Source organism: Ovis canadensis, chromosome 24, assembly GCF_042477335.2.
Source record: "Ovis canadensis isolate MfBH-ARS-UI-01 breed Bighorn chromosome 24, ARS-UI_OviCan_v2, whole genome shotgun sequence".
NCBI classification, from domain to species: Eukaryota; Metazoa; Chordata; class Mammalia; order Artiodactyla; family Bovidae; genus Ovis; species Ovis canadensis.
In genome coordinates this window covers 32,141,291-32,165,904 of record NC_091268.1, presented here as the reverse complement: position 1 = coordinate 32,165,904, position 24,614 = coordinate 32,141,291, and the positions used below count along the sequence as shown (strand labels likewise).

Sequence of the window (24,614 nt, the reverse complement as noted above, 5' to 3'; positions counted from 1 at the left end):
TCCGTCCAGGCAGAGGGAACAGCATGTGCAAAGGCCCTGAGGAGGAGGGATCAGGCCCATTTTAGTGTATGAAGGATCCTAAGAAATATAGTTTGGAAGGCAGAGGGGCCTGAGGAGCTGAACATGCAGGCAGGAGTCAGATCGTGCAGGGCTTTGAGGGCTTGGGCAAGGGGTTGGGGAACCATGAGTGACTTTGTTTTCTCATCTGTAAAATGGGGATGATAATAGTACCTGCCTCCCTATGTGTGAGGGATCGGTGGTCAGTTAAGCAACTGTAGAGAAGGCAATGGCAACCCACTCCAGTACTCTTGCCTGATGAATCCCATGGACGGAGGAGTCTGGTAGGCTGCAGTCCATGGGGTCGCTAGGAGTCGGACACAACTGAGCGACTTCACTTTCACTTTTCCCTTTCGTGCGTTGGAGAAGGAAATGACAACCCACTCCAGTTCTTGCCTGGAGAATCCCAGGGACAGGGGAGCCTGGTGGGCTGCTGTCTCTGGGGTCGCACAGAGGCGGACACGACTGAAGCGACTTAGCAGCAGGCTGTAGGCTGGCCTAGAGCAATCATCCCCTCTCTGCCTGGTCTCCACCTCCAGCAGGTTAGCTCCAGCTTGTTCACAAAGCAGCAGCTGGTCCAGAGAGCAGCTGAAGCCGGCAAGGCCTCCTGAGGCTGGACTTAGAACTGACGCAACATCACTTTTGATGCAGTCTGTTGGTCCAGACAGATCATAAGCCCAGTCCACATCCCATGAGTGAGTGTGAATCTCTTAACACAGTGCCTGGTGCATAGGAAATGCTCCTTAAACCCTATTATTATTATTGTTGTTGTTGACGATGATGTTCTTATCACTATGCAACCCATTTGACAGATGAAAAGCAGGTTAGGTTACTCCAAACCTCACACTTAGCAAGTGGCTGCAGCCAAACACTAGAATGCAAGTATCATGTAACGTAAAGCATGTTTGCAAACACATCTGCTTAAAGTGAACCCTTTTTGCAGATGATTTTATTGTCCTGAGCCTGAGTACCATCCTGATAAATAAAATAATTAAGAAGTCCTTTGGTCAGCTACCTAGGCTCCTGACTGTCTGTGAGGTTTAGTTAGGGTCTCTGAGATCCGAATGTCCTGTGTAAGTTTTGGTTTTCGGCTCCCAGGTTCACTGGGGAGAATGATGGTTTTCTTCTTTCTTACCCAGAGAGCCTCTCTTTGGACTCCAGTTGCTTTTCTTCTCCACCTGTGAATTTCCTTCAAGAATTGCCAAGTTACCGCTCCATTGCTCGTAAGAGGACAACCATCCTTTCCCGGGACAAGCAAAGTGGCACTTTGCTGAAGCCAACAGACTCTTACAATTTCCAGCTGGAGGGAGAAATCACAGAAGACCTTGATAACCAATCCATCCGAAAGTATGCACTGAACATTTCTGAGAAGCGGAGACTAAGGTTTGTCCAGTCGCCATCAGGAGGGCATATGATGTATGTTTTGGAAAAGGGGGCTTTTTAGGCATAGAATGCATTTCCTGACGAGTTCACATAATTGAGTTTATTACTTGGGATAAGCTAAGCTGCTATGACAAAGATACCCACACTCATAAAATCTCAGTGTACTAGAAATTTATTTCTTGCTCACATAAAAGTCCTGGGCTAAGGTCAAGGGGAGACTTTGCAGTCACTCAGGGACCCAGGCTCTTTCCATCTTATGGCTCTGCAACCTCCAAAGCTGCATTGCTTTCTACAGTCACTCTGTTCCCCCTAAACCCCAGCCTCTGCCAACCATTATTCTACTCTCTATCTCTGTAGATTTGGCCATTCTGGATATTTCATGTAGATGGAATCATATAACACAGGACCTTTTGTGACTTCTTTCACTTACCTGCGTGTTTTTAAGGTTCATCGAAGTTGTAGCATGTATCGGTACTTCCTTTTTATGACTGAATAATATTCTGTTGTGTGGCTATAGCAGTTTGCTTATTCATTTGTCCTTTGATAGAGATTTGGGTTGTTAGCATCTTTTGGCTACTGTGATTAGTGCTGCACTGAATATTTCTGTACAAGTTTTTGTTTAAGACCTTGTTTTCAATTCTTCTGGAGTATCTACCTAGGAGAGGAATTGCTGGGTCATATGGCAGTCCTTGGTTTGACTCTTTGAGGAGCTGCCAAACTTTTGCCCTGTGGTCTCACTCTTTTGCATTCCCACCAGCAGTGTATGAGGGCTCCAGGTTTTCCACATCCTCTCGCTTGGGGCTTTATCTGATGATGAATTTGGGGACCCTGCCATTGTCATGCCTGTTTATTAATGCAGGGACATTCAAGAGACCCAAATGAAGTACCTGTCTGAGTGGGACCAGTGGAAACGGTATAGCAGCAAGTCTTGGAAGAGGTTCATAGAGAAGGCTCGCGAGATGACGACCCACCTGGAGCTGTGGCGGGAGGACATTCGCAGCATAGAAGGTACCGCAGCCCATGCTGCCCGTGCTCCTCTGCAGAAGTAGCCTGCCCTTAGAGAAAGTACGGCTTTGTTCTCACCCACCTCCAGCTGAAATGTCATCTTTCCTTCCATGGGGATTGCGAGCAGCACACCGCAGTTAGGGTTAATAGAGCCTGTGTCTTCATCACCGGGGAAGTCACAAGGGGTCTTCCCGTCCCTTCTACGTGCTGCAGTTGTCCGGGAACAGCACGCGTGCTCGTCTTGACTTTGAAATTACAGCAGTGATTAGATCTCCCACTAGGTCTTGTTTTTGCATACTAATGAAGATGTTCATGTGTTAATCTATCGCCAATTTAGTTTGTAATATTGTGATATCATATGCACAAATAACCATTTGTATTTTGTGCATTTAAGAGTATTATTGCAAGATGGGGTTCAATAGGACTTATCAGATTGCAGAGGCAGCCATGGCCCTGAACACACTTACTTCCCCATAATGGTGAGAATTGGGATGAAGTACAGACAGACCAGGCTTTGCCAGTAGCTCCGTTGGTGAAGAATCTGCCTGCAGTGCAGGAGACCCAGGTTTGATCCCTGGGTCAAGAAGATCCTGGAGAAGGAAATGGCAACACACTCCAGTATTTTTGCCTGGAGAGTTCCATGGAAAGAGGAGCCTGGCGGGCTACAGTCCATGGGGTCACAAAGAGTCAGACACGACTGAGCGACTAAGCACAGCGCAGCACAGGCAGGCCTAGGAGTCATTGCAGGTTTGGTTCCAGACTACCTCAATCAAGTGGATGTGATAATAAAGCGAGTCACACAATTTGTCGGTTTCCCAGTGCATATAAAGGTCGTGATTACACTATACTGTAGTCTGTTATGGTACAATAGCACTGTATCTAAAAAATAATCTATATACCTTAATTAAAAAGTGCTGTTAGCATTTATCATCTGTGTGTCTCAGGTTAAAATACTTGCCCTAGTTCATTCTCTAAGATAAGGCAAATCCAGAATTTGAGCCCAGGCAATGAAGTTTCAGAGCCCAAGGTTTTAGCCACCATGCCCAGCTTCCTCTCCTGTTAAGAGGCCACCTTTCTGGAGATTTTCATCATATATAATGGTGAAATGAAGTGAACGTGAAAGTTGCTCAGTCGTGTCCAACTCTTTGCAACCCCACGGACTATACAGTCCATGGAATTCTCCAGGCCAGAATACTGGAGGGGGTAGCTTTTCCCTTCTCCAGGGGATCTTCCCAACCCCGGGATCGAACCCAGGTCTCCCGCATTGCAGGCAGATTCTTTACTACCTGAACCACAAGGAAAGCCCAAGAATACTGGAATGGGTAGCCTATCCCTTCTTCAGGGGTTCTTCCCTACCCAGGGATTGAACCAGGGTCTTCTGCATTGCGGGCAGATTCTTTACCAGCTGAGCTATGAATGGTGAAATATTGAAAGCTTTGCTCTTAAGATTGAGAATGAGGAACAGGTTGATAATTATCACAGATTCTATTCATCATCATCTCAGAAGTCCTAGCCAATATACAATGATTGGGGGGAAAATTAAAAAGACACAATGACCAGAAAGGAGGAAATAAGTTGTCTTTTTTTTCCCAGATGACATGATTTATTTGTAGAAAACAAAAAAGACAAATTATTAGCACTGATGTGAATTTAGCAATGTTGCTAGTTGTAACAGCTGTATATAAAACTAATTGTTTTTCTATATACCAGCATGTGTGCTTGGTCACTAAGTTATCTGCGACTCTTTGTGACCCCCATGGATTGTAGTCCATCAGGTTCTTCTGTCCGTGGGATTCTCCAGGCAAGAGTACTGGAGTGGGGTTGCCATTTCCTCCTCGAGAGGATCTTCCCAACCCAGGGACAGAACCTGCGTCTCCTGCATTGGCAGGTGGATTCTTTACCACTGAGCCACTGGGGCTTCCCTATAAGCATTTGAAAAATAAGTTACACAATAGTATCATTATGCCTAGGAATACATCTAAAGAACTCTGTGAAATAATCGTGCACAGAAAACTATAAAATGTTGTTGAGAGAAATTAACCTATGTATATACCATGTTCATGGCTCAAAGGCTCAATATTATAGAGATGTCACTCGTTCTCAAACTGACCGATATATTCCATGTAATCTGTCAGAATCTCAGCACATTTTTCACACCTATGTATGTGTGAAAAACAAATATGCTGATTTTTAATATTTATATAGAAATGCAGAGAACCAGGGATGCCTGAGGAAGAAGAGAGCTTTAAGACTTAGAGCACCATATATCAAATATTATTTTAAGTCTGCAGTGACTAGACAGTCTTTTGCTGGTCCTAGGATAGACAAACAGACCAACTGAACAGAAGAGAGAATTTAGAAACAGGTCCATGAATATATTTGTTGTTGTTTAGTCACTAATTCATGTCTGACTCTTTTGCGACCCCATTGCTGTAGCCCACCAGGCTCCTCTGTCCATGGATTTCCCAGGCAAGAATACTGGAGTGGGTTACTATTTCTTTCTCCAGGGGATCTTCCCGAACCAGGGATCGAACCCATGTCATCTGCTTGACAGGTAGATTCTTTATCACTGAGCCACTTGGAAAGACTTCATAAGTGTGTAGTCAATTACAGAAGTACTGCTGCAGTTCATAGGGAAAAGTTCACCTTTTCAATAAATGGTGCTGAATTAATTAGATATTCCTATGAGAAAATGTAAATATTGACCCCTCCCTCACACCATTTCAAATTATTAATTTATAATTGATTGTAGATTTACATGTGAAAGTTTAAATCACTAGGAAATAGAGCCTTGAAGCCAACAATGGAGAATATAAAATGATTCTTCCTCCCCCCACCAAGATCCTCCAGTTTCAGTTCAGTCCTCCGTGGCTGACTGAACCTGCAGTGGGTACTGGGTCAATACTCCTGGTCAGTGATTTCTGAATTTCTTTTTTCCAGGGAAATTTGGCACTGGGATTCAGTCCTACTTCTCCTTCTTACGATTTCTGGTGTTGCTGAATTTGGTGATATTTCTGATCATCTTCTTGGTGGTTTTGCTCCCGGTCTTGCTCACCAGATACAAGATCACCAACAGCAGCTTTATTCTCATTCCATCTCAAGACGTGGGTGAGTATAAGAGGCCTGGCTTGCCATGAAGAGTGTTCTTTTTATTGTGTACCTAGTTACAGTGCTTCTTTCTCTGCTGCTGCTGCTGCTAAGTCACTTCAGTCGTGTCCGACTCTATGCGACCCCATAGATGGCAGCCCACGAGGCTCCCCCGTCCCTGGGGTTCTCCAGGCAAGAATATTGGAGTGGGTTGCCATTTCCTTCTCCAATGCATGAAAGTGAAAAGTGAAAGTGAAGTTGCTCAGTCGTGCCCAACTCTTAGCGACCCCATGGACTGCAGCCTACCAGGCTCCTCCGCCCATGGGATTTTCCCGGCAAGAGTACTGGAGTGGGGTGCCATTGCCTTCTCCGGCTTCTATCTCTAGCGGTCTTTATAATCTAAGTCTTGGGTGACTGTATTAGGATAGGCTAGGCTATTTGCAGAAACAAATGACCCCATAGCACAGTGTCTAATAACCACAAAGTTTCTTTCTCATTCACACTGTGTGTCCATCATGGTTCGGTGGTGCCTTTGTTCCACATTGTCTCCTCTCTGGAGCCCAAGCTGATGGAGCAGCCTGTCTTCGGATCACTGGCAGTCACAATGTCCAGAGAAAAAAGAGTCGTGGCAAACATGTGCTGGCTCCTAATGCTTCTGCCTGGAGATGACACACATCCTTTTTACCGCATCTTATTAGCCAGGGCAAGTCACTCGCCACTCCTGGATTCAGCAAGGCATTTGGGAGAAGCAGTGAAGGGTAGAAAGTGGAATATTTAGTAAACATAATACAGTCTACTCCAGTGACTTTATTTCAGGCTTTTGTCTCCCAGAATGGTGATGCTCAGGTTGCCATTCATTAAACACTAGTTATTTGCCAGACTCTGTGGCAGTAACAGGGCTGTGTTTTCTTACTGAATGCTTGGCATGTTTTGCTTCCATCACGTGACTCCTTCCCCAGAAGAACTCTCTCTAAAGTTACTACTGTGGCCCTCAGCATTCCTCTTCATCACCTTTGTTTTTGTTTTAATTCTATGACACTTAAAAATCGAATGAGAATAACGTGGAGATCCTGACTCTGAGTGCCTACTGTATGCCCGATGCTGAATTCTCATTTCGCAGATAAATATCACCTGCTGCTATGGGAAGACCCTGGGTTCAGTTTCAAGGCCCACTTCCGCTAGTTGGTTAGACTGTCTGAGCCTCATTTTCCTTATTTGTAGAAAGTGATGATATAAATAGTGAGACAGTTGTTTCATTATTCAGCTAATACTATACTATTTAATACTTGGGTCATTAAAAATGTTTACTATTTAGATTATAAATAATGAAAAACAGTATAAAGTATATTATTTAATATGGAAAAAATTTTAAGTATAAGTAATGATTATTTAATCCATATTCATAATTTTTAAATGAGTATTAAATAAGATAATACAGTGCTTTGCCCATGGAAAGTGCTTAATAAATGGCAGCTGTTATTTATTTATTTAGTATTATTTCTTTCTAGAAGAACTGAAAACCATTCTGTCTCACTGGGCACCACTGCCTGTTTAGTGGTCCCTTCAGCTGTGAGCAGGGCCTTGGGCAGAGGGAGGCCACCCTCTTGGAGGAAATGGAGCTGAACTCTGAGCGTGGATGCCACGAGTCTCTGCTTTCTCATTATTTCCTTTGACTACATCCTCCTCCCATGCATGCTTTTTTTTTTTTTTTACTTACCTACTAGACTTTGTGCCTTCAGGAAAGAATCAGAAGTCCCTCTCTTCCTTTTCTTACCTTCCTTCCCTTTTTCATTCTTTCAGTGTTTATTGAGTACCTGCTGTGTGCCAGCCCCTAATTCAGGTCCTGGCAGGAGCTACCACACTTGAGTCCATGTAGTGCCCTCTAGCAAAGGATGGGGGTTAGGAAGGGATCGCATGACGAGGCATGTGAAGGATGAATTTGCCTGTGGGGAGGGGAAAGGATAGGGTACTGAGAGGCTGGACACCAGGACGCTGGAGGGGTCCCCTGAGCCCTCTGTGAAGACAAGTGAGCCCAGCAGGACAAGGAGAAGGCTTCCACTGGAGAACTTGGGGAAGCATCTTCATGCAGACGAACAGCAGCTGCAGCGGTTCAGAGATGAGAATGACTCAGCATGTTGGAGCCGTGAGAAGCCTAGTGTGGCTGGTGCGCACACTTCCTGGGAAGGGCCAGATAGTCAATATTCAGGATTGGCAGGCCATACGGTCTCTGTTGCAACTACTCAGTGCTGCCATGATGGCACAAAAATGACCATGGATAGATGTCCTGAATGAGCTTGGCTGTGTTCTGATAACACAGTACTGACAAAAAGAGGCCACTGGCCAAATTTGGCCCTTGGGGACAGGGTGACGGCAGAGAAGCAGCCATCTCATTCCATCTTCCTGACTCTGCTCCCAAACAGAGTGACTGTCTCCCTCCTCTTTACCTCTAATACTGTGTTCATAAAGCATTTGAGTACCTTACATATAGCTGACTCCCACTTGCTTTTTCTCCTGCTAGATGGTAAGCTTTTCAAAGGCAGTAACTTCTACTTACTCATCATTTTATCTCCAACATCTACCTGATGCATAGTAACTAAGAAGTGTTTGTTGGATGAATAAATAAGCACTCACATTAGAATTATAAAATAGAAAAGCTGGGATTGGCCTTGGAGAAACTGGTTCAACTCTCTTATTTTAACAAAGGGGAAACTAAGGCCCAGAGAAGGGGTAGTAGATTGGATTATTTTCCCCAGTTTTTCACTCTCCTGTAATTGTGACTTGGAGAGCCTCCCACTGTGGGCCGAGAATACTTTCTGACCGCACTGATATTGCACGTGGCTATGTGACTTGTTTTGTCCAGTGGAATTTTAGCTTGAAATGGCTTTATGTGGTTGGCCTGCCTTATAAGAAGAGTCATGAAGAGAGCACCCCCCAGATAGCCATTGCATCTCGAGTCTGTCCGCTGAGTGGAGTCATACAGAGAAGACCTCCATGTATCTGGGAGCCTGGTATCCATCCTGGCTTATCCTGAATGAGCTTCATGTTCTCAAACTGCAGACCATGAAGGAGAAAATAAATTTTTGGAGGTTAAGTCATTGAGACTTGGGGCTATTTATTATACAGCAATAGCTGACTGATACAAAGGAAGTGAATTGGTTGATCAAGCACAATGTAGTGTCACTAAAATTGGTGTTCAAAAAATTTCTTGATCAGTTTTACATAGGTAAATATGTGTTTTTTTTTTAGAGTGAAACAGCTTGTTAATTTAGATATCTTTTAAAATTGGATACACTTAAAATGCAATAATAATTATATCAGCCACATCTTCTAAAACATGTGCAAACATGAACTCCAAAACATAAAATACCAATATAGTCAGAAAACTTGTACTGTATTAGACCCTTATACAAAATGTATAGAGAAATGTATATCCCTAGATACTTAGAATAGTGAAAGGGGAGAATGGTACTGTACTTGCTGCACTGGGGTTTGGGTTGCAAATAGATTCATAAACACAGCTATATATAACTGTATATGACTACATATACATGCATTTATACACAAATTATGATAAGGTTCTAAAGACTGAGGCTGTTTCCACTGATGTTCTTGTTTTTGTGTTTTACAGATATTCAATGCACAGTGTATCCAATAAGTAGTTCTGGACTCATTTACTTTTACAGTTATATCATAGACTTACTTTCTGGCACTGTAAGTATTTAACATAATTCTGGATTTGGATCCTCAGTACTGAAATAGGTTTCTGAATGTCTGCAGTGAGAGTCAAACATGAGTGTTGACACAAGTATTGGGTATAAAAGCAGTATTTGCAGTGACCTTGTCGGCAAGGATGAAGTTCATCCACCCCTGCATATACAGGAAAAGTGCTTTGTCACTTTCAACCCTTGGCTTTTGCCTAATGCCTGCCGCCTTCTTATTGACCTGTGACAAAATCTGAGATCCCCTATAGACAGAAGCTTCAGTGAATATAAACCCAGATAGAATGTGTTTAACTTCTCTGACGTTGAAAAACCTTAACATTTTGTAGTCCTAGACCACCTGGATGAAAGCTATGACTCCTCTGCCCAGAAATTACACACACAAGCATGTGTGGTGCACACGTGCACAACATCCACGCACACACACACACAACTGTGCACACACAGATACGTCCCATGAAATCTCTTAAAAGACTATTGAGATGTGTGCTTAGTCGCTCAGTTGTGTCCTACTCTGTGACCCATGAACGATAGCCCACCAGGCTTCTCTGTCCATGGGGATTCTCCAGGCAAGAGTACTGGAGTGGCTTGCCATGCCCTCCTCCAGGGAATCTTCCCAATGCAGGGATCAAACCCAGGTCTCCTGCATTGCAGGCAGATTCTTTACCATCTGAACTACTAGGGAAGCCCTGAAAGACTATTAATCCCATGTTAACTCTGATGCTCTGAAATGGAATTAATGTCATCCTTCCTATGATAGTTCCAAAGATTTTCTTTTCTTTTTACTCTTGACTCTGAAAAATGATTTTTTGTGTGTGCTTTCATTTTTTTAATCCCACTTTTTTTCAACAAATAAGAGTGCCCATGAAAAGTGGCTGTCTCTGCCTTCTGGACTAGGGTTACTGAGCCTTGGACCTCATACTCCTATATTACAGGCCTGTCCTGTGCCCTGGGGGGCATTACAGCATCCTGCCTTCATTTTTTTAATCCCACTTTTTTTCAGCAAATAAGAGTGCCCATGAAAAGTGGCTGTCTCTGCCTTCTGGACTAGGGTTACTCAGCCTTGGACCTCATACTCCTGTATTACAGGCCTGTCCTGTGCCCTGGGGGGCATTACAGCATTCTGCCTTCCTTCCACTCAGTGCCAGTAGCAGCCCCATAGCTGTGACAACCAAACATGTCTCCAGACATTCCCAGATGTTTCCTGGGGCACGGAATTGCCCCAGGTTGAGAACCACTTATTTACATGTTTTTAAACTGTTGTTTAGTCACTAAGTGGACAATATGTAATTGTCGTTGTCTTTTGCGACCCCATGGAAACACAACTATATTAAAATATCTTTCTGAAGGTTACTGGTATTAAAATGCCATGTCATCGAACATTTCTAAATTAACAAATAGAAAGCTTCGAATTTGCCCACTGTGTTCAATTTTGAAAAAGTGGTTCTTACATCTCTGCTTTCACGTTCTCCTTAGAACAACTGAGAGGAATTGTCAGGTGGGTGTTAAAATGTCCACTGTGCAAATTGGAAAACTCAAACTTGCAAACTATACAAGGAGAGAGGCAAGTCAGTGACTCACCCGAGGTAAATGCTGGTGAGATCACATCCCAGAACTGCAGTTAGCCCCATTTGGTTTGGTCATATCCCATAAGTGAAGTTTCTCCTTGTGGAGCTCTGCACACCATGATCATCTTCATCATAGAAAAGATTTTATAGACTTAGATGCACTTGATCATAAATATTCAGTAAATTATGCATGATGAAAAATAGCCCTGCCCCAAAGAATGAAGTTTCTATAGTGATGAGAATGTTCTGAATCTATGCTGTGAAATTCAACAGCCACTCACTCTTAAGTACTTGAGTTACGTGGCTACTGTGACCAAGAAATTGAATTTCAATTTTATTGTTCATTTCAATTTCAATTTATTTGTTTTCAATAGGTGTTTTAAAAACCATTCAACACACATTACCGAATGACCATCACGTACATTCCCTGTGATGTCACGGTTCTCACCTATGCAAGCAAGTTGCAGATTTACACATAGTTTTCATGTGTTTTTAAACACTTCTGTTCATGTTTATGGAATGAGCAGAGCACCTACTCCTGCTACAGGATGTTCTATGTAGTAAGCAAATGCTACTTGAACGTATTTCTTACAAGTGTTTTTTTAACATTTCTATATATATTATAAAACGACTGTCACATCCACTCGTGGAAATACTGGGATTCATTTCTCCATGTGTGTTGCAGGTCTGTAGCAGTCTTACAGACTTCTCTCACGCTGACTTTTAAACACTTTTCTACACGCATTACAGAATTGACGTCCCATGCATTGACTAAAATAAAAGTATTCTGAGCATATTGAGCGTGTAGCACTTTGACAACCATCTTTTGTCCTGTGGTTTTAAAATCTTCACTAATGTAGTAGAGTATGCCTGTCGCATTTCGTCACTAAAAAACACAGTTTTCAACACAGCAAGTAAGTAGCATTCTTACATCTTTTGTGTGTGTTTTTTAAAAATTGAGATCTGATTGACATATAGTGTTATATACACTTGAGAATGTACAATCTTTTGATACATTCACGTATTATAATATGATGACTACAGTAGTTTTAGCTAATATCCTTTATCATGTCACATGTAAATTTAAATTTAAATAGGCCCAGGAGGGAGCTGGCCACAGAGATTAAGCAGTGGCTTGCCTTTGCTGAAAACAATTGAGCCAAGCTCATGATCACACCAGAGAAATTGTTTTCCGGGCCCAGTGGACCTTTGTCCTGTTACGCTACTTGACTGAGGACAGTCCTGATACCAACCCAGGGCAATAAAGACAGGCTTTGTGTAGTTGGGCAAGTTTTATGGCCTGTGTGCCCCAGTTACAAAAAAATATGAAGTCTTGTGTTTCTCCATCTTTTATTTTCCTATTAAAAATTTACTTAACTATTCAGTATAAGAATACATGGTTTTCATCAGAAATATAAGACTTAATGAGTGAAAAATAAAATTACTTCTTCCCAGAGACCGCTAATCCCTTCGCACCATGGTTCATCGCTTTCTCCACCTTTCTTATGCACTTATATGGGCTTCTTAATATACTACAGTATGGATTTTTCATGATCTAGCCAGTCCCTGATTGATGAACATTCAGATTGTTTCCATTTTCCCCTTTCTAAACAATACTGTAGTGAACATCTAGTTGCTACGTATACTATTTCTCTTCTCTGTATATTTCCTTCTTCACTCTCCTAGAATGTTCTATCCTTGCTATTCAAGGAGGAGTCTGAGGTGAACTCATTTATTCCCACCGTAAGAGTCGTGGACTTTTCTCTGCTGTATTTTCTCATAGGGTTCCTTTGGGCTTGGAGGGGGTGTTGTTTTGTTTTATTTTTCTCTGATAATAGCTTTATTGAGGTACAAGTCACATATTGTACAATTCACCCATTTAAAGTGTACAATTCACTGGTTTTTGGTATATTCATAGAGTTATGCAGCCATTACCACAATCAATTTTAGAATATTTTTATCACCTCAAAAAGAAACCTGTACCCATTATCACCTACCAATTCTGCTAATCAATGCTAAGCAAACATTAATCTACCTCTGTCTCTATGAAATGCTTATCCATGACATTTCTTGTAAGTGGAATCGTATAATACAAGATCTTTTGTCTCTAACTTCTTGGCATATTTTTAAAGTTCATGCACGTTGGAGCTTCTGTCAGTCTTTGATTCCTTGTTGTGGCCAAGTAAGAGTACGTCGTGTGGAAATACTGCGTTTTGTTTATACAGTCATAATGGACATCAGGATGGCTTTCACCTTTTGTCTATTATGAATAATGACGCTAAAAATATTCATGTTCGAGATTTTGTGTGCACACATCTTTTCACTTCTTTGAGGAGTGGAAATCACCGGGTCAGATGTTTAACTTTTTGAGGGACTGCCAAACTTTTCCACAGTGGCTGTATGCTTCCAATCCTCACTAGCGCTGAATAAGTCTGATGTGTCTCCTACATCCTTGCCAGCACTCGCTGTTACCTGGCCTTTTGATTATAGTCACCCTAATTTGTGTGTGGTAGAATTTCTTTGTGGTTTGATTTGCATTTCTCTAATGAATAATGTTGATCATCTTTTCATGTGCTTATTGGTCTTTTGTGTATCTTCTTAGAATAAATGTCTGTTTGGATTCTTTTTTTTAGTTTTAATTGGATTATCTATGTTTTTATTGTTGAGTTATAAGATTTTTTTTCAATATTCTAGATGTGCTGTTCTCAGTCACTCAGTCATATCTGACTCTGCCACCCCATGGACTGTAGCCCTCCAGGCTCCTCTGTCCATAGAATTTTCCAGGCAAGAATACTGGAGTGGGTTTCCCTTTCCTTCTCCAAATATTATAGATACAAATACTTTATCATGTATATGATTTATAAATATTTTCTCCCCTTCTCTGGATTGTCATCTCACTTTCTTGATAGTGTCCTTAGAAGCACAAAAGTTTTTTATTTTTTATGAAGTCCAGTTTCTTTTCTCTGTTATTGCTTGTGCTTTTGGTGTCATATCTAATAATCCATTGCCAGATTCAAAATCATGTGGATTTAACTCTCTATCCTCTTCTAAGAGTTTTATAGCTTTAGTTTTTACATTTAGGCCTTTGGTCTATTTTAGGTTAAAATTTATAGATAGGGTAAGGTAGGGGCTCCGCTTTATTTTATTTTTTGCATGTGGCTATCCAGAGAGGAGCCTGGCAGATTGCAAAGAGTTGGACACGACTGAGCAACCAAGTGTGCGTGCACACCCTGTTGTCTCAGCAGTGTCTCTTTTTCCCCTTATCAAAAATCAGCTGACCACGGATGTATGGGTTTCATTTTTGGGCTCAGTTCTATTCCATTTACCTAGACATCTATTCTTACCCTAGTATCACATTGTTTTGGTTAGCGTTGTTTTGTTGTAAGTTTTGAAATTGGGATATGTTAGTCTTACAACTTTATTTTTCTCATTCAAGATTATTTTGGCTATTCTGAGACCCCTGCAATTCTATATGAATTTTAGGATTATCTTAGCAGTTTCTCATAGAAGCCAGCTGGGATTCCGATAGTGATGTGTTGATTCTGTAGACCAGTTTGGGGAGAGTTGCCATGGATCTCATGATCCATGGACAAGGGATGTTTTCCCATTTACTTAGCTCTTGTTTAATTTTTAAAACAATGTTTTATGGTTTTAAGAATCTAAGGTTTATACTTGATTTGTTAAATCTGTTCCTAAGGATGTTATTTTTTTTGCTGTTATTGCACATGGGATTGTTTCCTTAATTTCATTTTTGGATTGTACCCCTATGTATTTTCAATGCTCAGACTTTATCTGTGCTTTATTTCCCAAACCCTAATTGAGCAGCTATATACTTCTGGAATTTTTAATTGGTCTAAATTTTAAAATTAATTTTAAAAAATTGAAATATTAGTTGATTTACAGTGTTGTTAATTACTGTTGTGCACCAAAGTGATTCAGTTATATGTATGTTTGTATAAATATGTATATATATCTTTTTTTTTATCACATTGTATGGCACGTGAGATCTTAGTTCCCTGACCAGGGATTGAACCCATGCCTCCTGTGTTGAAAGTGCGGAGTCTTAAGAACTAGACCACCAGGGAAGTCCAGTACATTATTTTTTTTCTAATATACTCCTACTGTACAGCACAGAGCTTGTTTATCCATTATTTATATAAAAGCTTACATATGCTCACTCCCAACGTCCTCATCTTTGACTACCAGTTTGTTCTCTATATTCATGATTCTGTTTCTATTTGTGTCGTATTTTAGACTCCCACATATAAGTGATATCATGTGGTATTTGACTTTCTGACTTCACTTAGTTTGATAATCTCTAGTTGTATCCATGTTGCTACAGATCTGGAATTTTTCCAGTCTCTGGGAATTCAGGGATGAACAATGACACTGGAATGTGAATTCCTTGAGGTGGAGACTGGTTTCCTGGTTTCCTGCAGTCAGTTCACCAATCTGACCTCATGCCCTTGGCTTTATTTCAGGGTTTCCTGGAGGATACCTACCTCTTTTATGGACATTACACCATTGATGGGGTGAAATTTCAGAATTTCACCTATGATCTGCCTCTGGCTTATTTGTTAAGCACAATTGCCTACCTGGCTCTGAGCCTTGTTTGGATAGTGAAAAGGTACAGTTTATCTTGTCATTGTGTTCTTTTTGAATTACTCTTGATGGTTGGAGTCTCTTGGAGATCTGTGGACTCTGGGAGCCATTGCCCAAAGGATGAGAAGAATCCAAGGGTGGGCTTTATGGAAAAAAAGATTTGTGAATGTGCTGGAGGCTGTGGAGACCTGGAGGAAATGGAGGCAGCATTTGGGAGCTGGAGTAGCAGCCTGGAGTTTTCAGTCAATCACTGTTGAATACATTCCCCCAGCATTATCTTTGATCTGGTGTGTATGCTAACAGGTCTCTATTGGGTTGCAAGTAGCAGAATCCCAACTCTGACTAACTGGGTTAAAGGGGTAGTGAGTGGCTGAGAGAACCAAGGAAGAGAGGAAACTCCAGATTATAGGAAGGACAAGGATGGATTCAAAACAACTCAAAGCACGGGCTCCTGCATCTCTGATTCTGCTGGTGGCAGCTTCCTTGTGTGGAGTCCCAGGGTCACAAGCTCAGAAATCCTCTGAAGGAACTCATTGGCTCTGCTTCCTTCAGGCACCCAGTCCTGACCCTTCAGTTGTGGCCAGTGGGTTAGGGTCATATGTGATTGTGGCATTTCCCATGGTGGACAGATATTTTAGTGGGAGATGTCAATTCCAAGAAAAATGAGGAATATTAATTATTTTAAGTTACTTTAACAAACAACTGTCCCCGAAAGTACAGTGGCCCAACACGATGAAAGTTACACGTGAACATCTTTACGTGAAGTTCTTAGTGGGCGCAGGTTAGTGTAGAAGACTCCTTCTCAGTCCTGCCAGAGCTCAGGCTGACTGAAGTTTAGCCATTGTCTGCACGTGTGGCTTTCCTGTTCCTCTGAAGGGCTGGAAGGGAAAACGACCTTGGAGGAGAATCACACGGAAGGTGTTTCTGGGCTCAGCCTGAGAGTGATGGACTTCACTCACATTCCATCAGTATAGCTTAGTCACGTGATCACAGCTCACTGCAGGGAAGGCTGAGAAATGTTGTCCTTGCCTGGAAGCCACTTCCCAGCACTTGTGCTACGCTATGGAAGGAGAGCCACGCATTCCTGATGGGCGGCTTACTGTCTCCAGTGCAAGTGGGAAGCTTGGATGAACGCCTCTCTTACCCACTTCATTGTCCCTATAAAGCCAGGCAGTGCTATAAGCCATGGGGCTGTGAAGCTCCTTATTACAGATGTAGAAGAGACCAGGCTGGTAAAGTCTGAGTTCGTCCTCCATGGAGACCAGGGATCACCACCACAGAGAAAACCCCAGAGCCCACTAGGTACTTGTGTCCTGAGTCAGAATCTATGAGATGGAAATGATCTGATGTGTGTCTATCCCCCACCAGACAGACAGCACACTGACAGGAAAGAGCGGTCATTCTGCTCATCTTGAGGGCGGAAAGATGCTTGGGTAAGAAATGTTGGTTGACTGGGGCTCTGGCTTTGCTGTTTGTGCTTGTGGTAGGGGCACACCCAAGTTTTATGGACCTTCTGTGTAGACAATATGGAGGGAACCTCTGTAAGACAAAGAGCATGGGAATATCTTTTGCATGTTATAAAAAATAAAAAGACCTCATGAACGTGTTGCTAGAGGTGCTTCTGGGGCCTTGGAAGGGGCCCTGAAGAAGAAGCTTTATTAGCTGAACAGTGAATCCACCTGCGGGTCTTGATTGAGCTCTTTCACCTAATGGCCTTGATTGTTTCATGGTAAGGCCTGCAGAGAGGATGCCTGTGATGTGATGGGGAGCGGCCTCCCCAGGGAGGAGGAAGTGCTTTAGGGTAGCAAAGAGAGTGGACTTGGGGTCCAGAGACCAAGGTTCAAATGTCACTCCACCTCTTTGGACCTCATTTTCTTCATCTGTGAAATGCACAGACCTAGAAGGGTTGTTGGGAGGATTAACTGAAACAGGGCAGGTAAAGAACTTAGCACTGGGCTTGGCACCTTGTAGACATTTAAAATTAAAATCATTATCACCATCATCGTCACCACTCAACTAGCCCCAGTTCTGCCTCTAGCCCTCTGGACCTAGGAAATAATTTTTCCCTTCTCTAGATCTTAGTTTTCTCATCTGTAAAATGTAGGTTTGGTCTAAATCAGACCATTCAACTGGAGTGGGACCTCAGAATCACCATGGAGCTTTACAAGTAGCATAATTCTGGATGCACCCCCTGACATGAGACATACTGAATTAAAAATCTCAGGATATGGAATCACCTGGGAGTCTACATTTTGGAAAAGCAGCCCAGCTGGTTCTGGCATAAATGCCTTGCTATGAACCTTTGGCAGAATGACTGATTGCTATAATTCCTTCCACTTCTATTTGTGTTCACAACTCAGTAGCCAATCCTAAAAATACCCTGGTTTGTCTACAGAGTGTGTGGCATTTGATGTTTTTATTGCTATATCAAGTGTCAGAGTATGTTTTCCAGAAAAGCATTTGAATGAGTATTGATTATGAAGTTGTACAACAGAGTTGTGTCTGACTTGAGCAGGTGCTCACTAAATATTTGGTTATTTTACTGTTTAAGGCATTTATTCATGCATTTATTTATCAGATGGATAGTGGTTATATTTATATCCAGGCCCTCTGGATATAAAGGTAGCAAGACAGCCAGGGTACTTGTCTTCAAGGAATTTAAAATTTAGTCAGGATAAGGACTTACAAACACAGTGAACACGTTGAATAACATGATTGTAGGTTAGGTTATTGCTGTCAGGGAAAGTAAAGAGACTGACTTGAAGTCGGAAACCACAACTTTAGATGAGATAGTGGGGGAATCTATGGAAGAAAGGGGTATTGGAGTGAAACAACAGGGAATAAGAAGGCAGCCATAGGAAGAGGGGAGGGCAGAGAGACCTTTGCAAGTGCAAAGGCCCTGAGGCTGCAGGAGAGGTTTGGTGTTTATGGAAAAGAAGAAAGCTATTGTCATTACAGCAGAGTGGCTTTCTGGGAGGAAAGATGGTGCCATGCAGAATCCTATAGGACTCAAGGGTATGTTGAGTTCGGATTATATTCCAGCTGTGGAAAAAGGTCATTGAATGGATAAAGGGACCGATTTTCAACACTGAGATGCCTGGTTGTCTGCTCCGTATTTAGAATGGTCCAGAGCTGGGCCATGCATGTCAAAATCGGTGGAAGGTGCAGTCACGTGTATATCCTTTTAATTTTAGGCAAAGCCAGTCCACAGGCCTGTGTTTTGTTGTTGTAATAAAATGGATAATCATGTTTTGGGGTCAGGTCGGTGGAAGGGTTCAAAATCAACCTGATCCGGAGTGAGGAGCACTTCCAGAGTTACTGCAACAAGATCTTTGCCGGCTGGGACTTCTGCATCACCAACCGCAGCATGGCGGACCTGAAGCACAGCAGCCTGCGCTATGAGCTGCGGGTGAGTGCTGCTCAGCTCTCTCTTGGTGGGACCTGGGGTTGCAGCCTGCAGAGGAGCTAGTGGGGGCCGGGCTGTCCTGCTTAAGTACCTTCCCCTGTGAGGTTTTCAAGAGCTTTTTGAAGAACTACTCCCTGAGGTTGATCACTTTAGCTCCAAGCATAAAGCTGGTGAACTGGAGCTGGGCAAAGAGATGGTATCTTCCCTTCTCAGAACATTTTTTTTTTTTAATTTAGGAAACTTATTTTAATCCTAGTTGAAGAAAACTGATTCTTTTTTTTTAAATGTTGTTGGAGTATAGTTGATTTACAAAGTTGTTAGTTTCAGATGAACAGCAATGTGACTCAGTTATTACGTATACATATGTTCATTCTCTTTTAGATTATTTTCTAATGTAGATGATCACAGAATACTGAGTAGAGTTCCATGTGTTATACAGTAGGTCCTTGTTGGTTTGTACTGTTATTTTTCCGCTTGATGAGAACCTGTCATAAACCAGGAGAAACAGAGCGTAAGACAGGACAAATAGAGCTGTGAATGCTATGATGATAAGGTGGATGCAGAGACTATGAAAATACAGAAGTTCCAAATTAATCAGGATAAAAGGAGTAACAAATATCATCTTTGTCAAACCTGCCCCGAAAGGAGGAGAGACAGATGATATCAAAAGATTAACAACATGAGATGGAAGCAATCAAACCAGGTGTATTCTTTGTTTAAAGAAATAATGCCTGCTGGGCTGTTTAGTCACTCAATTGGGTCTGACTCCATGTGACCCCATGACCTGAAGCCCACCAGGCTTCTCTGTCCATGGGGATATTCCAGACAAGAATACTGGAGTGAGTTGCCATGCTCTCCTCTAGGGGATCCTCCTGACTCAAGAATTGAACCAAGGGTTCCTGCATTGCAAGTGAATTCTTTACCAGCTGAGCTACCAGGGAAGCCCCACAATGCCTACTGCATAATTACTACATTAGATAATGTCCTAAATGGGTTATAGTTCAGTTTTCACATATATTGCAAAATCTAATTGCAGTCTTAATAGGAGGTTCTGCCTTCACTTAAGCTTTTAGTAGACTTGGAAACTGGTTGGGCTTGGTCTGAGAGGATATCCTGGGGGAGATGAGTATTTAAGGAAACTGTAAAGATGGAGAGGAAGGGTATGACAATGAGTCACATTTTCCACCCCTAAATATCCCTTCATCCCAGTGCTCACAAATGAGTTTTCTTTGATTCTCAGGCAGATCTGGAGGAGGAAAGAATACGGCAAAAAATAGCAGAAAGGACCTCGGAAGAAACGATACGAATTTACTCTTTGAGACTATTTTTGAACTGTATTGTGCTGGCCGTTTTAGCAGCATGCTTTTATGCAATCTACAAAGCGACTATATTCTCTCAAGAACACATGAAAAAAGTAAGTGCTCCGTGCAAGTCAATTTAACTTTTACTCCGGTAGGGCGTTATGTATGCTAAGTGTATTGCAAACCTGCAAGGGAGATAACTATCATCATTCTGTTTTACATATGGGAATATACGTTTGGCTGATATGACAAAAAACCTAAAATCAGACTGACCAATTTTTTATTTTCAGTAGGGAAAAAAGCATCCAAAATAGACTGTTTGGGGTACCTACTCCTCCTGGAATTTATGGTATTCAAGTCTAGGCTGGACTGCCTGGATTTAAGCCCCAACTGTACTACTTTAGTAACTAGGTAAAGGGGCCTCAATTTACCTAAAATAACAGTGGTTTAAAAAATCCTAGTCGGTCTAGTGGCTCTGCTTCATGAAATCAGCTGTCAGGGGCCCAGGTTCCTTCCGTCTTGTAGCTCTGCCTTCCTTAGGACATGGCCTTCTGTATGGCACAGGGTGGCCCACCAGCCAGTGGGGAGGAAGTGAAGGGGATGGGGGGCAGCACATGGAGGTTGCACTGAAAACTTCTACTTATATCCCTTTGGCCAAAATTTAGTCAAATAGGTAGCCATTTACCTAGGGAGATAGATTGTGTATCAGTGGGTAATTTACAGCATGTTCAAGGCTGTAGTGCTAATTGACCTGGAGTAGCCATTCTCTCCTTTCATAATAATAGAATTTTGGTGACATATATGGCTATCTGGGATAAAAATAAAATTATAGCCTTGAAAATGCTGTAAATCACCCATTGATCCAGAATGCATGGGCTTTTTAATATTTCACCTTAATAAACCCAGTAGAGCTTGTTTTTCTTTCAGTATGGTACTAGATCATGCTTCCTCTGTTTGAACACCCAAGGAAGAAGATTGCTTAGTTTTAGGTGCCATGTTGAATGAAAAAATGTTTTGTTTCATTTGCTAAATGTATTTGGGTGTTTTTCCCTCTTACAGTTTAATGAGATATGATTAACTTTCAACAACTGTGTAAGTTTAAGGTGTTGAGCATAATGACTTGACACATGTATAGTTGTGTTCTCTTAAGGTCAGTTCATTTGTGATGCAATTTATTGTACTCCTGACCAGTTTTGTTATCTTCATAGGAAATTGACAAGATGGTTTTTGGAGAGAACCTCTTGATTCTGTACCTGCCTTCCATTGTGATCACGCTGGCTAATTTTATCACCCCGATAATCTTTGCCAAGATCATCCACTATGAGGATTATTCCCCAGGCTTTGAGATCCGGCTGACAATCCTTAGGTAATGCCTAGACATGCCAAACAGTTCACCACTTGTCACCTCCCCTGCCCACAGCAGCCATTGCTAATCAATTGTGGTACCTTTTTCCCTGCTGGGTCAAAAATCCTCTTCAGCCTTCAGATAGTCTCCACAAATGACTCAGAGTTTTCACATGCAGAGAAATCTCTTTGACTTAAGCGTCTACTCAGCTGTAGTGTATTTTTGGTTCATGTATTAGCACACTGACAGCTGAGCGAACAGGGTGGGTCCTTGGAGGAATGTTGCTCTGAAAATGTTAGAATGACCAGCAGGAGAGTAAGGAAGAGGGAGAGAAGGGAAGGCAGTTAATAAAGGGTATGCTGTTTGGGAAGTTATAACTGGGGCTCGGTTCTGTGGGACAGCTCAGGGAGTTTGCATGGAAAATATCTTTAGGGTTTTCCTACTGAGTAGAATGTTTGTCCTTCAACAAATGTTCACCCTCCCCTGCCTAAGGGTGGCTGAGTCCCAAGGGCATTAACTCCCCCACGAGTTCTATCCCACGGCCCCAATGCGTGGGCCTTGGGAACAGAGTTACGCTCGAAACTTGAAGTAGGAACCTGAGACTTTTGCTGGAGTGAATGCTGAGAAAAAAGTGGCCCAGACACTGACTGTGTGTGCTACTGTTGCCCTTTTGTAATTTGTTGTAATATCTCTTCTCATACTAAGAAATATTTGGTTTTGTTAAAAATAAATAAATGCCAAGCGGAAAGCTGGACCCAGGGAGTTAACACACATGAGTTAAGGAGGACCAGGTGGGGACTGTGTGAAACTGGAATGTTTTCTTTCTGCTTCTCAAATGCCTCAGATGGTATTTGCATCTTAAAAGAAAACTTTTTATCTTGGAAATTTTCAAATAGGGCTGTATCATGACCCCCTATGTGTGATCATCACTTAGTTCCAACTGTTTACCAACATTTTGCTAGTCTTCTCTCATGCGGTTCCCCCACTCTGCTGGAATATTTTAAGCAAATCTCAGGCAACATGGTTCACCTGTAAAAGCTTCAGTGTATCTCTAAAGTGACAAGGACTTTTCTTTTCAAACAGAGCCATCATCATGTCTCATAGAATTGTCAGGTCCCTGATGGAGCTGCAGAGGGCTTTCTGTGATTGGTTGGTCTTGGTTTATTCAAATCAAGATCCAAAGAAAGGCCCCCTGCTGTGTTGGGTTGTTAATGTTTCTTAAATCTCTTTTGTCCTTTCAAAAATCCCCCTCCCCTTGTGTTATGCCATTGGTTTGTGAGAGAAGCTGGGGCATTTGTCTTATATAATGTTCTTTATTTTGGGTTTAGATCATTGTTGCTGTATGTGTCTTTTGTTTTTCTATATCCACTCGTCATAATGACTGTGGATTCAGACTTTTTAATTAGATTCCAAATGAGTTTTGAGTTATGGAAGCCTCCCTGGCAATGCTGGGTACTCACACCTCCCAGGAGGACAGAATATCAGATGGATGGTATAGGTTTGCTCCCCAACTCACACGCTTTTTAATGTTTCTATTTCATTTAATTTTTTAAAAATTATAAACCAAACAATAAGTGAACCATTTTTAAAGAAAACGAGCCCTCTGCCCTCCTGTCTTGAATCCACTTCCCCCCAGCAGCCCTTATCTACATGGTTCCTATTGTTCACACCAACATTCACACGTTTCGTTTTCTTTTAAAAATAGGATTGTTTCTACCTGAGACTCTGCAGTGTGCTTTTTTTCCCACTTCTCAATATATCCTAAGCCATCTTCAAAACTGACACTTAGAAAATTCAGTTAGTTCTTTTCAGGAGTTGTTCTGAGCATGGCTACATCATCATGGACTCAGGACTTCCCAGCTTTCTGATATTTTTTTTTATTTTGCATTTTAAAAAATGTGATTATATATATATAACATGAAATTTACCATCTTAGCCACTTGTAAGTGTGTAATTCAGTGGCACAAAGTACATACTCAGTGTTGTGCCATCATCACTACCGTCATTTCCAGAACTTGCTCATCATCCGAAACTGAAGCCCGGTGCCCATTTGTGGGTTTGCTGTTAAGAAAGGCAACTTCTCTGCACCCAGCCCTGTTCCGAGGGTCCAGCTTGCCCCAAGCCCTTCTCATCCCATGTTCCCCGCCTCCCCTCTTCCCTGCAGGTGCGTCTTCATGCGGCTGGCCACCATCTGTGTGCTGGTGTTCACCCTGGGCTCCAAGATTACATCCTGTGACAACTACTTGTGTGAGCTCTGTGGCTACAACCAGAAACTCTACCCGGTGAGGCTGGGGGGAAGGGTGTCCTACGAGGTGGGTCGTTTGTGGGGGGCGGTAGCATCAAGGTCGAGAGAACAGCCCATGGAGCCAAGGGTGTGAATCCCAGGTGATCCTCTTTCTTGCTCTGTAGCTGAGTCTGTCACACCAGGAACTGCTAAGGGTTTGAAAACCCTAGTCGTGCTGGAGCTCAGGGGAGTGTTCGCTGGTGACCTCCAGACGCACAGGATCGGGGCTGGAAATGACCTCGCTAGAACCTGGCTTTTTCTGCTCCAAGTCAGGCTTGTTTCTCTCTTGGTTTCAGTGCTGGGAGACCCAAGTTGGGCAGGAAATGTACAAGCTGATGATCTTTGACCTCATCATCATCCTGGCTGTGACACTTTTTGTGGATTTTCCTAGAAAGTAAGTGTGAGGGGCACCCCTCTTATCTCCCCCTACCCCTCATCCCCCACAACAGGCTCCCATCACAGCTGCTCTTCACAAAGTGCTGGATGATTCCACATCCTGGAAACCGCTTGACAACCACTGGCGCCTTTCAGACAGCTCCAGGCCGTCACCCCGAGTCCATTATGCGCCCCATTGAAAGGCAGCACAAAGAGCAGAAATGAGGCTGCTTTCCGGGGGACGCCCTCGGGGTGACTTCTTGCCATGTTACAGCCACGGGCCCTGTTAGTGGAGGCCCTCCAGGCTGCAGTGGACACTGCATTTCCTAATCTGTGTTCAAGCCCAGCACTGCCCGTTTCATCACGTGATCTTGGGCAAGTTACTTAAGCTCTGTGCCTGTTTTCCTACCTGTGAAATGGGAATACTGGCAGTATCCATCTCATACCCCTTTGGTGAAGATTAAATGATAAAATGCAGATAA

The 24,614-nt window shown here is 42.5% G+C and overlaps 1 protein-coding gene across 2 annotated transcripts in view; it reads left to right on the top strand.

Annotated features, from left to right (window-relative positions):
• TMC7 (transmembrane channel like 7) overlaps positions 1 to 24,614 on the top strand; it is a 53,990-nt gene that overhangs the window by 16,489 nt on the left and 12,887 nt on the right. Inside the window, exons 2-11 of one of the 2 annotated variants that reach the window (XM_069569361.1) lie at positions 1,197 to 1,440; positions 2,300 to 2,448; positions 5,386 to 5,553; positions 9,161 to 9,243; positions 15,301 to 15,446; positions 18,683 to 18,830; positions 20,068 to 20,241; positions 21,337 to 21,494; positions 23,638 to 23,755; positions 24,054 to 24,151. In XM_069569361.1, coding sequence (XP_069425462.1) covers positions 1,197 to 1,440; positions 2,300 to 2,448; positions 5,386 to 5,553; positions 9,161 to 9,243; positions 15,301 to 15,446; positions 18,683 to 18,830; positions 20,068 to 20,241; positions 21,337 to 21,494; positions 23,638 to 23,755; positions 24,054 to 24,151 — 1,486 coding nt within the window. The remainder of the gene's footprint in view (positions 1 to 1,196; positions 1,441 to 2,299; positions 2,449 to 5,385; positions 5,554 to 9,160; positions 9,244 to 15,300; positions 15,447 to 18,682; positions 18,831 to 20,067; positions 20,242 to 21,336; positions 21,495 to 23,637; positions 23,756 to 24,053; positions 24,152 to 24,614) is intronic. The other variant, XM_069569362.1, reaches the window with a different exon arrangement.